General features: G+C 45.3%; 1 protein-coding gene and 1 long non-coding RNA gene across 2 annotated transcripts; both read right to left on the reverse strand.

Annotated features, from left to right (window-relative positions):
• Window positions 1–1,090: 1,090 nt before the first annotated feature.
• On the reverse strand, window positions 1,091–15,190 carry MICOS10 (mitochondrial contact site and cristae organizing system subunit 10). The gene is made up of 4 exons (XM_042831644.1): window positions 15,086–15,190; window positions 4,735–4,782; window positions 4,287–4,396; window positions 1,091–1,337 (listed from the first exon to the last, which is right to left on the reverse strand). The coding sequence occupies exons 1-4, from the start codon at window positions 15,150–15,152 to the stop codon at window positions 1,329–1,331; spliced, it is 234 nt and encodes a 77-aa protein (XP_042687578.1). The 5' UTR covers window positions 15,153–15,190; the 3' UTR covers window positions 1,091–1,328.
• LOC122167202 lies at window positions 10,345–14,232 on the reverse strand. Its single transcript, XR_006170981.1, has 3 exons — window positions 12,940–14,232; window positions 12,444–12,563; window positions 10,345–11,481 (listed from the first exon to the last, which is right to left on the reverse strand). It is a non-coding gene; the product is annotated as an uncharacterized LOC122167202 (long non-coding RNA).
• Window positions 15,191–16,197: the final 1,007 nt, after the last annotated feature.

Raw genomic sequence — 16,197 nt, forward strand, 5'->3', positions numbered from 1 at the left:
GAGCACAGCTCAACATGTTCCTTCAGTGCAGTCCATACACAACACCCAGGGCGGTGTGGCAGTGCAGGACGGTGCAGCACTCCAGCCAAATCTCAGTGACACTGCTCTGCAAGGTAAGGAGTTTCTCAAGCTCTCTGAACTTAGAAGACCACCCCTCAGTCTGTCTCCTTCCTTCCTTGGCACACTTTGAGAAATAAATATTGTGCAGCTTGTTTTCCATTGTCTCCCCTTTCTGGAGAGGTTGTCACTCTTCTGTTTGCCTGCACGCACTGCAGCAGAACAGGCTTGCAAGCTCCCTGTCAATCCATACAACTTGCTTTCTGTCTTGGTACTCATGCATTTATACCTTGCAGCGTGGGAGGAAGAACATAAGTCCTTAAGAACCATCTCAATCGCCAGGAAATTGTGCTGAGTAAAACAGCAAAGATCTCAAGTTAGATGTAGAGCAGCATGCTAACAACTATTTACAAGGAGAAGGGTAAATGTGAAACAGAAGGGAGCATTTGGAGCAGTAACTTGCTAAGGCAATAAAGAGATTTAAATATTTGTGACCCACTCCCAGACACTGAAATGTTCTCCCACCAGAAGAGGGGTGAAAAAACAATCAACCCTGAAACGTAAGCGCTGAGCCAGGCGCTATGCGTGCCTGCTTCATCCACCACCATGCCAAGGAAGCTCCAAGCTTGGCTCACCACGACTCAAAGCCACAGAGGGACAGCGGTGGCCAGCTGAGCCAGCCCCACAGCTGGGATTTGCTCTTTTCTATTCTGCCCCTTTGGAGAGGACAGAAATTCCCGTTCTGAAGGGCAACTGTGCAAACAGGACACAGGAGTATTTATACTCCTCTCCAAACACCAGCACAAGCAGCAGGGGTCTAGTGGATGATTTATGAGGTGGGAATGCTTCTTTGAACTGCACGTTAGATGGGGCTGCCTTTCAAGAGTGGAGAGCAACACACCACGGCTGTCTCTTCTGCAGAGCACTCAGAGAGGCTTTACCCAGGTGGTCACAGCTGCTGCTAGGTACTCAAAATGACGTCCTCCCCTTCCATGCTCTCTCTCTCCTGCACTCACAAAGTCAACACACCACAGAAGGCCATTTTCGTTTTATTTATTTCCCAGAAGAGCTCTTCCTTGCACTTTCCAGACACAAGATACAAAACAAGAAACAGAACTTGGTTTCGTGTACAGAAACAGTTTGTTGGAGTATAAAGAGTTACTGGTGATCATTACTGAAGAATGTTGGCTTATTCCAGGCGCACTTCAGTATTCCTGAGGAATAATCATTGATTTCTCCTTCCTTCCCACTGGGATAGTCTTAGTCATTAGTCACTGTTCCTGTAAAGTAAGAAGGCTTATGTTATTAAAAAGCCATTTGGGTTCTTCGTGTGGAAGGTGCTGCACGATGTAAAACAAGCCTCTTAGCTTTGTAACGTTTCCAGAAGGTAGGTTAATGTTTTCATCTTTTGCTAGACTGAGAAGTGAACAGGGAGAGGTTACACAGCTATTTTCATAGCAGCAACGTGCCATGCTTTTGTGCAAACAAGACTCTGTCCTGGTCAGCTGAGTAATTAAAAACAAAAAGTGCAACTTAACTACTTATGGACTGGATATCAGACAGAAATTAAAGCCACAAAGGCAGGAGAAGAGATTCCAATGGCTGAACTTCTTGTAGGACATCAATATAATCCACGTTGTTATCAAAGTACAGTAATGGAGTTGTTTTGTCTTTTTTTTATGCATGCCAAATAATTTTTCAGGTATCTGATCTGCACGTGTTTTCATTTTGCAGTGACACCTAAGTCATTCTCAGCTATGCAGTTTTAAGCTTTGGAATAATTGCTAGATGTTGATTTTAAATCAGCTGAAGTAACAGTAAAATCCATTTCATCAAATTACTTAAAGCCCTCAGAATCTTATGATCACAGATTAGAATCTTACTGCATTCTGTGTCTCTTGCTGTAGATGAATGGCTCCTGAATTGGTGTTAGTGCTTCATGGTGAGTTTACCAACTCAATGGGCAGAACGATGGCCCAACTTAGGGTGGGTGCACTGTCACTTTGGAACCTCCTGATTATCTGCTATCACAAAGGTTCTCCATCCTCTCATTCTCACATAGGATTCAGAATTAAGAACTTGATCCTGAAGAATCAAGAATTCAGGCTGGATAAAGCCCCTAGCAACCTGCTCTGACCTCACAGCTGGCCCTGCTTGGAGGGCAGCCGAGGTGGAGACCTCCTGGAGCCCTTTCAACTTCAGTTGTCCTGTGACCTTATGAACGTGACAGGTCACAAAACTAGAAATCATTTCACTCAAGTTGATCCACGCTTACATTTTTCTCCCTGAATGAAGCTGATTTTTCTTGCAGAATCTTTTGAGAAGTTAGCATTTGAAAAATAAAAAAGCCTAAGTTTTGAAAAGGAAGTCCTATAGACTTCAGTTACAACAGTATTTTCTAGGAAGAAAACAGATGAGTGATAATGCAACAATATTTTCCATGCTCCTAACCAAGTGAAATGAAATAATTTTGTTGTAATAACCCTGGATCCATTATCCATGACACGACATTCTGGAGAGAATTAACGGCATTAACTGTTAGATGGCTTCATCTGCATCTTCCCTCTCAGCATGTTCAGCCTCTTTGTGCCAGACAGTCGGTGGAGACAGCGTGCTGGAAACTGCTCGTCTAGCCTTGTGCCATGCAGGCAGCTGCGCTTCTTCTGTGAAGTGTCCTTTCAATTACCTCATGCTCCAAAGGACCACCCTTGCTCCAAAGCCCAGATTAGTCCTTAATCCAAACAAAATCCCTTACTAGGCTGACCTGAAAGTCAGCTTTCTGTTGCTCAACATCCTTAGTAACAAGCATCTGAATGAACAATGCTTTCTCAGAATGCGCATGCAGGGCATTCATCCTTCATGCAGCTATAGACAGTTTGTTCCAATTTCTTTTTAGGAATGTAAACTGGAGGAACGCGCTCAGGATGGTGCACAAAGCTGATGCAATTCTGCATAAGCAACAAATGTGGCCAGAAGAGTTATGCACAGACTTGTGATGGCGGAGCAGCACTGGGCCATAGCTGGCAGTGCTGCATCAGCTGGATTTAAGTCACAGTTGCTCTGCTTCGTTACCCAAATTCTGTTTTTCTGAAGTAGCAGTTCAAGAAGCTGACTGTTTCCCTTTCTTAACAGGCAGCTGGAGATAACCAGAAATAGCTGTGCCTGGTAAGGTTGCAGAAGGCTGGCATAAGCTCACCTGCCAAGCAAACCTAAAGAGGATGGACTCAACGTTCACCTCTCACCTCCAGATGCATTAGATGCGTTCAGATGAAGCCTAACAATACCATCAAGTCTCCCTCATTAGAAGAAAAAAATGAATCAGTGTCAATTTCTGCACCCTGTTTACAGCCCACGAAACGCCCCTGGCTGAACATTTTACCTCAGTATTTCTGTGGTACTCAAATAACCACCAGCACCCAGTGGGAGGCTGCCCATGGGTATCTCTGCAGTGCTTCTCACACTGCTTTGCTCTGCAGATCCAAAATGCTGCTCCTTCCCCCATTTCTGTTTTGTTTTAAGAGGCAACAAGAAGTTACCAGAAAAACAGTCCCAACTTCTATACATGAAGAAGTAAAAAGAACATTAATGAGTTGGTCTTTGGGTTCAGGACACCATGAGTGTAATGTAGGCAGCTTCTGAGTAAAGATAATTCCTACTAATTGATTTATTTTAAAATATTTTTATTGCAGTGTGGTCAGTGACAATACTGAAGTCATTTAAACCATTCTCTTTAGAAACATTCTACTGCACAATGTCTTGTTATTGTTACTACGTTTTTATCCAGCCAAACAAGTCATGAGAACTTAGAAATGATTCATGTTTTCCTGCTACAAAAAGATGACAGATCAGCTTCCACAGGCAGATCTACTTGACATGACTTTCACTTTCTTCCAGCGCTGCCTATTTCAAAGGCTCAAGACAGAATTAATTTGTTGGTTTGTTGGGTGTTGTTTTTTTTTTAAGCTCTCCTATTGTCTATTTTTATTACTTGGATTTTCTTATGGTAGGAAAACCCACCTGCAGGAACTTCTACACTAATGTTATGTGTTCAGTCTAAATGTTACTGCTTGGCAATGCATTTATAAGGCTTTCTAACAAGCAAAGGAACCCAACCCCTACAGTACAACAGGTTTCTACTATCAAGCAAAACAAACACTGTCTAGATGCAGCACTGAATGCTAACTTACACAAAGCTACCAGCAGTTACTGATACTGGTACTGATACTTACTTTGACAAATTTACCATGGAGAAGATATGGAGACTGGAAGTCATGCTGACAATTGGAATAAGCCATTCCTAACCCCATCCCCGACCCAAATGCAATCGGCCACGTCTTTCCTGTGGGAACAGAAGCAAGAAGGTAAAAACAACAAGAAAAGCCATTGATTTCATATGAGAATGATAGCCTTGTTACATAAACACTAAGATGAAGTTGGCACAGCATTTCCTGCAATTGCAGGACGTGAGCTGAGCACAGCAGTTCAGAGATGCCGCATACAACGGCTCTGCGACCCGACAGCTACAAGCTCTGGTAACTTCACTTCAACCTGATAATGAACGAGTCGTTGACACCTTCACTAAGTTCTACTGCCTCAACAATTGCTCGGTTTTAAACTGCAGCTACGGCAGACAAAAGCTAGGGAAGCAAGCCATCAAGATTACTGCAGTGCACTTACTTTTGAAGAAGATGACTGAGAAAACAATTCCTAACCCAAATCCAGCACCTGTAAGAAGAAATACAGTGAGTAAGGCCTCAGGTCACACAGAGAGATGGAAAACTGTTTAGTTCTTTGCAGTCATTCTTTGTTCTGACTCAGGAATAGCAGAGTGCAGTTGTTTCAGCACACCAAACAAAAGTGATCTTAAAAGCAATTCTGAAACCAAGAATTCTTACTTTCTTCAGTAATTAGATGCAGCTCATTCCAATTAGAATCCTAACATCTGTAAGAACTTTACAATCAAAAGGAGTTGGGAAACAACTTCTCATCCCCGAGAAAACTTTCTGAATTCGTGGCCCAATTCGCAATGTGGAATTATGATTTATTTGGCTCATTGTCAGTAAATGAGAACGGCTTAAACGCAAACTTATTGTGTCCTGGAGCTTCAGATGAATATCTTATTGTATTTCGTTTATCTCGCTACTTAACTGCTTCAACGAGTGGCCTGAGGGCAGCAGAACGTGGTGCTTTGTGTTACTCCATACCTTGCAAAAGCAAGCTCCGGGCTGCTCATCTTTCACATCCACAGCACTCACTCTGGAGCATATTTAAACACGTTTGAAGGAGTGAGTGGCTTTTCACATCCCTATCCTATATATAGAAATAACTGCAGCAGTTGAAAGCGTTTACCCGGCACCATTAGGGAACTCAGCTGGCGTATTTAAAAATCATTTTGCTTTCTTTGGAAGGCGCACGTGTGATTTTTTGTAAGAATTCAGGCAAGTCTGCAAAATTCCTCTCAATATAAAAATAAATATAACGGTGAAAAGTCTGAGTTCAGCAGCTAAATCCTACCCTTAATTATATCCACTCAAGACAAGAATTTCAGATAAGGTGCAGAAGGAAAAGAATGTTTTTAAGAAAAAATAAATCAGTCACGCATGCATGAGCTCACTAAAAAATACCCAGCAGCTTCAGGTTTGCAGCAAACACATCCTGCTAAGAGTCTGAATTCTTTCAGTACAAGAAGTCTATCTTAGGAATACTTCTGTTTTCCCACTGAATAGTCCTAAAAGCACATGGCCCTCATTTCAGCTCCTGCTGAATGCATCACTAAGCGGGCTGTGCCCAGAGCAATGCCAAAGCATCCTATGCCCTCTTGATATAGGAGTAAAGGTCTTTTTTAAGTGGGTTTTGTTTTTTTTTTTTTTTTAATACATATTTTCCTTAACCTTCCTTTTCCTCTCGAAAGCTTTTTTCCTTGCAGAAAATCCACCAACGGGGGCTCAGGCACAGATTACTGAAGCACATTCACTGCACTAACTAGTATGTTAACTAAGCACCCCATGCTTTTCACTGATTAACAAGCCTTAAGCACTAGAAGAGATGACCATAGAGTAAGACTCCCACTAGCACTTCTGTCCATATTTACCAAGGGCTGGCAGTCAGAGCTGCTTTTGCAAACTCCTTTCGTTGTCCTACACGTTTTCACGAGCTCTGGTTGCACCACAGCTAACTGCTTCAGCAGCTCATCACAGCCCCAGGCAGACAAGCACTGTGCCCACCTGCCGAGCAGTGCTGACACAACGCCCCCAGCCGCTTTCCAGCCCTTCACAGAAGGTCCGGCTTTCACTCTGATCACTTGCACAGCTAAAAGAAAAAAGTCTCGGCTCCTCGCAGGTCTGCAGTTCAGACAGCAGGAGATGCAGTACTCGGGGGAACGTCATACAAACAGCCAACTACTCATCCTGTGTCTGGATGCGACTGGCATTTCTGCTCGGACTGGAAGAGACATCAGGCATTAGGAAGAGCAGCAGTCCATCCCTGCTAAGCCCTCCGCTCCCCCTCCCCAAGCAGAGCCTTCCTCCTGCACCTTTGCTATAAAACAGCTGGTGCTGGCTCTAGCAGAATGTTTATGCTATTAGGGATAATTACTATCTTCAAGAATTCATCCAGCGGACAACTGCCGGCCCCCCGGCCTGCCTTCCTGGCTGCCTTTTCCTCCAACACACTGCCTTTTTGTTTGCAGCTATTGTGCTGCGGGTCACAGTCCCACTTTCTGAGGAAGTCGCATTCAGTTTGGAGGGCTGCCCGTTCAGGACTGATTGTGTGAACTGCCCGCTCAGAAGCCTGTCCTGCAGTGAGCAACACCAGTCCCACGCTTCCAGTCCAAGAGAAGATTCCCTCTGCCAATTCAAACAGTTTAGCTAATCAATGAGAAATGATTTAAAGGATGACAAACTCTGCATCATCTCAACGCACAGCCCAAGCAGTTCCTAACGTCACCACATTTTCCAGACACTGTTACCAGTCAAACCCACATTTCCTCCTACCAGTGTGGTGGTAAACCTGCTAGGTTCTTGTCTTAAAAAGGCTACAATACAGAAGCAGCTGCAGTTAATACATTTTCTTTCCAACCACATTCAGAAATGTTCATTATCTGGAGTTCTCTTCACCTCCCTCCTTCAGAAGTGAGAATCACACCCCAGTCGTGAGGGCTCTGCACAGACACCATCAGCACTGCTTCCTCCTGGCATTTTTCTTCGCAATTAAAACGCAAAGCGTGAGTTTCAGATGCTCTCACTCCATCCTATTGGGCAGGAAGGCAAGTACAGAGGCTGACTGGTTAAGAAAAATGATGGTAAATTAGCCAGGGCCTCGCTTTAAGTAATGAAAACACTTCAGAGAAATACACATCTGCCAGGTAACGTTTTGAGGGTGTTTTCTGTTTTCTGCACAAGAAGGAAACCTGAGAAACAAAGCCCAAGAAGTTGTTCATTACCATGGCCATTGCCAAAAGCAGCTAGGCTCATTCCATTTCTTGGTTAGGAAAAGCAACAAGCTGTGCTGAAAGCTGTGGCTGACCCCAACACCCCTATCAATAAGAAGAGCTCAGATCTGCCTCTCATGTAGCCACTGCTTATATAACATTTGCTCTTTTCTTGGTTGGTTTAAACATTGGTTTTAACTTCAAACCAGAAGCTTGAGCTACATTTCACTTCTTAGCCCATCTGGTTAAGAATCTATTTCTGTGGACAGTTTGTCACTCATCTTCGTTCCACTAGAAAGTATTTGTGGTTATGTGGTCATTTCCTGCGTCTCCAAGACAAGGGGGGAGCTGAACCATCTTTTCTTGGAAGCCAAGCAATGCATTTTGCTTTAATTCTATATAAAGTTACACCAGAGATAAACAATGGCACAGCCCTTGATGAGTTTTACAGGTTGAAGTTCTCACATGCTCGATTTCCTTTTAAAGAGGCAACACGTCGCTTCAAGGAGCCTCCCACCTGAGCAGGGGACACTGGGCCTGCAGCTGTTCCTGCTACAGAGCAGCACCTCTAGGCCAGGCTCCAGCTTCAGGACAATAAAACACGAAAGGTTTACCTTACAATAAAAACAAACGAAACAGAAAAGCCAAGGGCTTGAGCCACACTCGGGCGCATTTTGCCTCCCTCTCTTGCATGACAGACTCTTTGGAAGAAAAGGCCACAGGAAAGGGTACAACACATTTTTCACCTCCTCTGACAGTTTAAAATGTTTAACTAGGAAAGCAGCCTCTTCCACCCTCCATCCATCATCTCAGCTTAAGCTCATTTACAGTCAGTGTCAGCAGAGGACAGGGTGGTTCTGCCGACACCGCGCTGCGCTCCCCGGCTGCACGGACGGGCGCAGCCACACAGAACTGGTGTGAGGTGAAGCTGCTCTTGGAAACTCTTATTTCTGCTTTTTTGGCTCACACACCTTCCAAAAAAACCGTCACGGTATCTCAGATCAATGTAACACGCAGGACAGCACGCGCTGCATACCCAACAGGACATCATACAAGCGTCTCGTAGAGAAACACAGATCTTCAGGGGAGGTTTCTACCCCCAGAACATCTGGGAAAAGCTTTTTCACAGAATCACAGAATTGTAGGGGATGGAAGGGACCTCCAGAGCTCATCGAGTCCAACCCCCTGCCAAAGCAGGTTCCCCACACCAGGTCGCACAGGTCGGCATCCAGGCAGGTCTTGAACATCTCCAGAGGAGACTCTCTAAGTTTAACCAGCAGTGCCTCCAGCAGTGACACCACGCAGTTCCTTCTAGCGACCCAAGTAGCTGCAGGCTGAAGCAGCTCTGAAGGCTGCCACACCTAGGCAGCCTTTCCTCCAATGGCTCGAAGCTTTAAGATAGATGGATTAAAATGCTTGCTGACATCTGGCAATGTGTCGTCGTTACTATAGCAGCTGGAAGGTTTTCAATTACTTAATAGTTTGGGGTTGGTTTTTTTTGGTCATCAGATGATTTTCCTCTCCCAAGCACAAAGCTTCAGGCTTTTTTTACAATTCTGTTGTTTTACACTTAGTTCTTCTAAGTGACTGCAGTAAAACGAGGAAGCAACTGCTGGAATTTGGCTTCTTGTTGTAACAAAGCAGCACCTCCACGCAGACCAGACTCAACAGAAGCAGTGAAGGACTTTTCTACCAGAGATTTCTTCCCAACTAAAACCTTCCCATTTCGATCAAGAAAATCTATGGAGCTCAGTTGGTTTCTGTGACAGCAACAGCTTTGAGGCTTCGTGGCACATCTCATCCACAGGCCCGAGAATCAAGCAAGCAGCAGCTCAGCAGCAACAGAATTTGCTTTAAACACTTAAGAAAAATTAAAGTATTCAAAAGAGGCTGCTCGCCAAGTATCCTTCCTGTTGTAGGGTGTCCCATCCTAACCTCCCCCCTTCTTGCTCCTAAAAAAAGGTCTGGACAATGTACACAGGTAACTGTTGTGCAGAAGTGAGCCTTCTTTGCACGCTGGAGCATTGCAGGGCAGGGCTGAGCACCAGCTGAAGGCTGAGAGCACGCAGCCACCAAGAGAAAATTAATTCCAAGCAGACTCCTTGCTAGGTCTTTCATGGCAGGAGTCAGATTTTCTTCAAACACCAACCTTCAAGCTTTCATTCTCATCTCCCCTGTTGCGTGGGCTGTTTACACTGCAGACAGAAAAACGAGCAAGGACACTGGAAGAAAACACAGTGAAACCAGACCCCGAGCGCTCGAGGAAGAAGCCGGAAAAAGAGTGTTTTGTTTTCTTGTAGCATTTGACTGTAGTAACACAGAATACTTGGGAAGACAGAATAAAAATACCCAAACAGCCATATAATAGGAAAATGCTGACATGCTTTCAGGGGCCGCTTTCACCCTTAAGCACTCCTGCAGTTTAACTGCTGCCCAGATGCAAACCTTAGATAGACATCAGCACTTCTGCACACAGACTGAGTGCAGCAGGGAGTATCAAGTTTAGTCTGTGATCCCCTACACGGTCACAGCTGCTCAATCTCAGAGCCTAAGAAGAAACTCTTCATCCCCACACTGGCAAATGAGACAACGAGCATATACTACGTTTCCTCCTTCCCTCTTACAGAGGACAAAAGAGAGAAGAGAAAAGCAGCTCTGTGAATAATTCAGCCAGCAGAAAGGATCTTCTTAATACTGCATGCAGCCTTTAGACACAGATCAGAGTTGCACTCTCTGACAGCCATACTCCTTCACATCCACCATTACTGATGTCTAAGGGACAGTGGCAATGTAGCAAGAAGCAGAGATGGCAACATGTACTAGAAAGGCTCCAAAAAGCAGCCTGAATTCTTCTCAAATCTCTTGCTAACAGTTTATTCTTATCAAATGTGTACAAGCAGCCCTGATTTAGACAGAATTAAATATGAGTCTCAAAGAGCTCAAAGGAGCTGTTCCCACAAAATGCTGTCACATCCCATGGACCTAACAAGTGATTTAGGACACCGCTTGGCAGGAAGCCCCTTCTGCTGGGCAGCGTCCCCCTGTGCCAACTCCCAAAAAGGCACAGCTGGCACCTGAACAATGCACTGACGCAGAGGATGAGGAAGTCGGTGTGCTTTGAATTCACTTCCAGCAGAGGAGATCTTATGAAGTCAGGGGGTTTCAAATGGCTGCAGTATCACGTGGGCATCGCAGCTCTTCCTGAGGGCTTCCTGGCACACCAGAAGCATGGCCAGGAGCTGCTGGAGGAAGGCACCAGCAGGGCTCCCCATAGCACAGCTTGCAGCTCCCTGCCACGGTGGCACGAGCCAAACAGCACCAGCTGCCACCTTACAGACAAAGGAAAAGCAGCTGGGGTTACAAACAAATCACAGTGCCCATCGTAATGCAGTGCACGCATAATGTTTGTGTCCTCCAGCATTAAAACCAAATTCCCAGTTGAAAAACAAGTCTTCTGTCCTGGTAGCTAAGACTAAATGGCACGTTGCAATGGCCAAGCAAAAAAAAAAAAAAAAAAACCTGACAAAAACTTCAAAATAGGAATTTCAGGATTTTTGTATATTTAGACAAAGTTTAATCCAGTTTTCAGAAAGTGTAATCAAGTTTTATCATTATATAGACTGACTCTGTCCTGTTCATAACCATGTGAAGGATTATTTAAAAATACTGACACCACAATCCACACAACGACTCTCTCTGACAAATTCAATCTGGGGAATGACACAAACAATACCATTTTACCCTTGCCATTAACAGAGACAGCTATTCAAGCAGGCAAGATGATGCAAGCCAGAAGAAATCCTGTAACAGTTGCAGGACAATTGAAAGCGCCTTCTTCCCTTCAAAAATCCCCATTAAATGGGAATTAGAAGCATTTTATTTTCAGATGTCAAAACAGAGGATTAGAGGAAAATGGACATTATGATGCTGAGTTCTTCACAAGCTTCCAGGCTGAATCTTGGTCAAGCACAGACAGACTTCAAAACATTCATCTTCTGCAAAAAATAAACTGATGTCAGCACAGCAACTTAACACACAAGCCAAAAAGTAAATAGGTTTCCTAGATTACCTTTTGGTTACAGGTAAATTACAGCACTGAATCCTGTAAAACTACAACAGTTCCAAAACAAAACAACACGCATGCATACAAACTCCACCTCCACTTACATACACACTCTTTGCTCTGAAAGCAGCACATTCTGTCCACTGCCCAAAATTACAGCCTAACAGAGAAAAACAACTCTGCCAGTCTTTTACAGATAGCGGCCTTTCTAAATAAAGAGGCAAAAACTATCAGTTAAAAAAAACAAAGCAAAGAGAAAGTAAAACCACCACCAAAACCCTTTAAACAGCGGGGTTGGAAGCAATTCAGCTGAGGTCTCTGCAAAACCCAAGTCGGTGTGATCTGCATCGTTAGCAGAGGACACGCAAACCAGCCCGCTGTGCACAGAACACTGTGCTTGCAGCCAGATTTACACTCATCCTCATCATTAGCAAAATAAACATCAGTCTCCTTAAAAAGGAGGACAGCACACAAGCCCCACTAACCACGCTTGGACATTTTACACAGTGGTTTAAAGCAGCCAGCTCTTTGAAATGAAATACTGTCTTCACTAGACCTGACAACAGGTCTGTTTCGTACAGGAAAAAAAGAAAGATTTTTAGTACTGAATTACAAGATGTATGCAAGTAGTGAGCAGGAGGTCAAAAATATAATATTGGATTTAAAAAAAAGATACAACTTAAGATAAATATGTATTTTGGACGTTTTAGCAGCAGGACATCTCCAACTAAAACAGCACAGCATAACTACAAACAGCACAGCCAAACACAGTTTTAAGAAACTAGTGGGAAGTCTAACAGACTAATAATACAGGACAGGCTGCACATGGCCCTCAGCTATCATTTAACAAAATACTTGTGCTCATAAAGGTACTCTCCTCTGCTACCTCTGTACCTTCATCTCTCACGTTAAAACAGAGTGAAATTGGTCGCTACAGTTCTCACAGATGCTGGAAAAGATGCTGTCAGGCTTGCAAAGCTTCAGAAACTGAATGTCCATCTTTAGTTACAGTACCTAAAAGGGGAAAATGGAGAGCTAACCATGAGGTTCACTTTCTTCCCAGCCACTGGCTCAGAGGTACTTCCTGCTCTAGTGCTTGGGATGTGATGGAACACACAGGACAGAAGCCAGCACTCACAAAGAAGTGAGGATTTGATCCCTTCCTACATCTCACATAACTGACAAAATTCTCAAGTGAAAAAGCTCTTCTCAAGTGAAAAAGCTCGTCTATTTTCTTTGCATTATAACAACCACCCTTGAGAGTTTATTGGAGAGTTCAACCCAAAAGTAACGCTACAAAAAGTCCTCACAACCATGCAAGTTTTGAACTCCTGCACAGAAAGTAATCACTCCCACTGAGATAGTCTGGGTTGGTGCTGCCAGTACTCACGTAACAGTTTGCCCAAGCCACGTCCATTTCCAAGGCCAGCATCATCTTCTGTCACTAACAACTGCAATAGGAAGCACTTTCTGGGGTGTTACAGTTTTCAAAGCTCACAGTGAATCAGTCTGCTGTTACTGCCATAGAAGAGGTTGCTATTCTTTTAATCCAGTATCTACAACAACAAAATCTATTGCACACGAGGAGAAGGAGAGCCGAGGACAAAATCAAAGAGTGCAGCTTATCTACCATCCCAAGGCAACGCATTGACACACCCCACTGACAAACCTGAATTTTACTTAAACCTCTCCTCAACGCCACTGTGAAGATAACAAGCAGGAACTCTTGAGCTCTAATGCAGAAATTCTAAGTACATCTTATTTCCCCCAACACCACTTTTGGATAGAAGAAAACACCAACTGAAAACAAAAGGCCTGATAAAGAGGCATGCTGCATCATAACCAAAGCTGAATCTGCTTCTTTCAGCCTCCCAAGGAGGCTTTGCACATAAAGGACCCCTGCATGTACAGCTGCAGCATGGAACAAGCTCTTGTTTATAATTTGGCATACTTAATATTTTATGATAAAGCAACCAATGGTATGGAAACATAAACATATCTGGATATGTTTGTCAGGCAAACCTGAATAGAATTTCAGAAGACAAAACATTGCTCCACAGTACTTGACACTTTTCAAAGGCCTGTTATAAACAATGGAAGTTTCAGTTTACTCAAAATTATTAAACATCTTTTCTAATGGAAAAGTATTAGGTAACTAAAGCCCCGAGTTCCTCATCAGCTTTCAAGCTTAAGGCCACTAGAGCAACAAGAGATAAACACTCACATTTCTCAGATATTATTTATGTCCCTAAAAAAAGACTTTTGCACCAACAGGGCACCCACTCCTCCCATATCAGACACAAGTCACTCTGTACAGAGCATTTAAAGACTTGCTTTGATGCACTCTTTCTGCAGATTCAGGTTGGAAAAGACCTCCACGATCACCCAGTCCAACTGTCTGCCTACCATCAACACTGCCCACTAAACCCCGTCCTTAAGTGCTACATCACCATGTTTCTCCTCCACAAAGCCACAACCACTCTCTCATTCAGACAGCAATGTGGACATCACCAAACCACACAAATGAGCTTTGCTCACTCACAGAATTCCCAGATAAATGTGAAAACTTATCAGTGGTTTCCTGCACGTGAATCTCTTCAAACACACATACAGTCATAGAAGCACAGAATGGGCTGGGTTGCAAAGGACCACAGTGCTCATCCAGTTCCAACCCCCTGCTCTGTACAGGTTGCCAACCAGCAGACCAGGCTGCCCAGAGCCACATTCAGTCTGGCCTTGAATGCCTGCAGGGATGGGGCATCCACAGCCTCCTTGGGCAACCTGTTCCAGTGCCTCACCACCCTCCGGGGGAAAAATTTCCTCCTATCTCTATCCTAAACCTCCCCCATCTCAGTTTAAAACCATTCCCCCTAGCAGAGAAGAAAACAAGGAGAGACATTCTAACGCTTTAAGAAGAGACACAGCTGTGTGCAGAGCCGGAACGCCAGATGCAAAGCTCAATGTCAAAGCATGCACACTGCACTACGGAACAACCCAAAGCTATCAGTGTGCCATGCTGCTTACTGCTTTTAATAAACGCAGCCCACCTCGCACACAAATAATTCTAAACCCAAATTTCCATCACGGCAAAACCGAGGTGGTGGCAGGGACGGATGCGGCAACGCAGCCCATCTGGGCTCAGTATTGACAGCATTTCTCACAGACACCGCTCACCTTTATCACAAGGAGCGTCAAAGCAGAGGTCAAACCCGACCCTCCGCCATCAGCCGGGCCGGGTCACAGCAGCGGGGGTCCGAGCCCGCCGCCAAGGTCACCTTGCGGGGTTCTCTCCAGCCGCTCCGCTCCTCGGCCCTCCCGGTGGGGGCGGAGCTCCGGAACCCCTCGCCGTTCCGCCCGCCGCTCGGCGGCCAGGCCCTGGCCCTCAGGTGGCACAAGGCCACACGGGGCCCTTCCCGCCGGGCATGGCCGCAGCGCAAAGCCTGCCGAGCGGCGGCACGCACAGCCCCAGATACACACCGAGCCGCCGCCGCTCCTCCCCAGGCCCTCCTCCTGTGCCGGGCCCTCCCCACCCTTACCCAGCTTGACGGCGGAGTCCGCCAGACAACGATCCCACTTCCTGCCCAGCTCGCCCTCCGACGCCATCTTGACAGACCCCTCCCACGTCAGGCCGCGCCTCTACCGCCTCCTCCTCCTCACAGCAATTCTCGCGAGACTCTCCGCCGCGGGTTGGAGGCGGCAAGGGATATGTCGCGAGACTTCAGTCGACCCGTTGTCAAGGTTACTGGCGGGAAGGCGCGATGGCGGCTCCTTGCCTCGAGGCCGTTCCTCCCCACAGTCTCCAGCCTCAAAAGGGCTGTTCTTCCCCGCAGTGCCCGGCTCCGAAGCTCCGGCCCCTCCTGGGCCCTATCTCTTCATCCAGGGCTCTTGCCGTGCCCTTGCAAGGACACAGATCCGTCAGGCAGCATCCTGATCCCCCCACAGGCAGGGCACACCACATAGAGCTGCTCCCCTCAGGGCTCCCACCTCTAGTTCGGTAAGAGCCCTTTTTGTTGTAGGGCCCTGTCAGAGTTCGTTTCATCCCATAGACAGCCATTTCCACAGTAGAAAGGTCACAGAGGACCTTCATCTTGCACAGCTCCTGTCTTCAGCATCTCCTGAGGGCCTGAAATGAGGCACAGGTGTGAACAAACAGCAGTTACCAGCCCAGTGTTACCCTAGGCATTGCCCCCTTTACTTAAGGCCAGCCTCAGCCCTACAGCCTGCTTCCTTATGTGAGAAAAACGTCTGAGCATTATCAGAAAGAAAAGAGTGCTCTTCAGGACGTGATTACAGCAGCATTAGGGTGAGGATTTGTAGGAGAGTTATTAAGTGAATTATGAGCTTAAGTGAATCACCAGGGTATAGCCTGAAGTGGGCTGCAGTGCTGTGGAACTGGGGATGTGTGTGTAAATAGTTTCAAGCTTACTGTAATGTGTGCTGTGTAGCACTTTTTTTTTCTATAAGTCTTAATCTAGAAGCTTCATTTAAAAAAAAAATTAAAAAAAGGGTGTTTATCATAAGTTAGTATGAATTTTTAACAGTGTTTACTTGTTTTGATGAAGTTCAACTTAGGGAGGAGAAGGTTTTGTTTTAGAAAACTGGCAAAAAGAGAAAGACCAAGCTGATAAATAAATGTCAGAACTTTCCA

This window comes from Centrocercus urophasianus, unplaced genomic scaffold (genome assembly GCF_019232065.1).
Source record: "Centrocercus urophasianus isolate 14NV4802_14NV808 unplaced genomic scaffold, USGS_Curo_1.0 seq_36, whole genome shotgun sequence".
In the NCBI taxonomy this organism is placed as follows: Eukaryota; Metazoa; Chordata; class Aves; order Galliformes; family Phasianidae; genus Centrocercus; species Centrocercus urophasianus.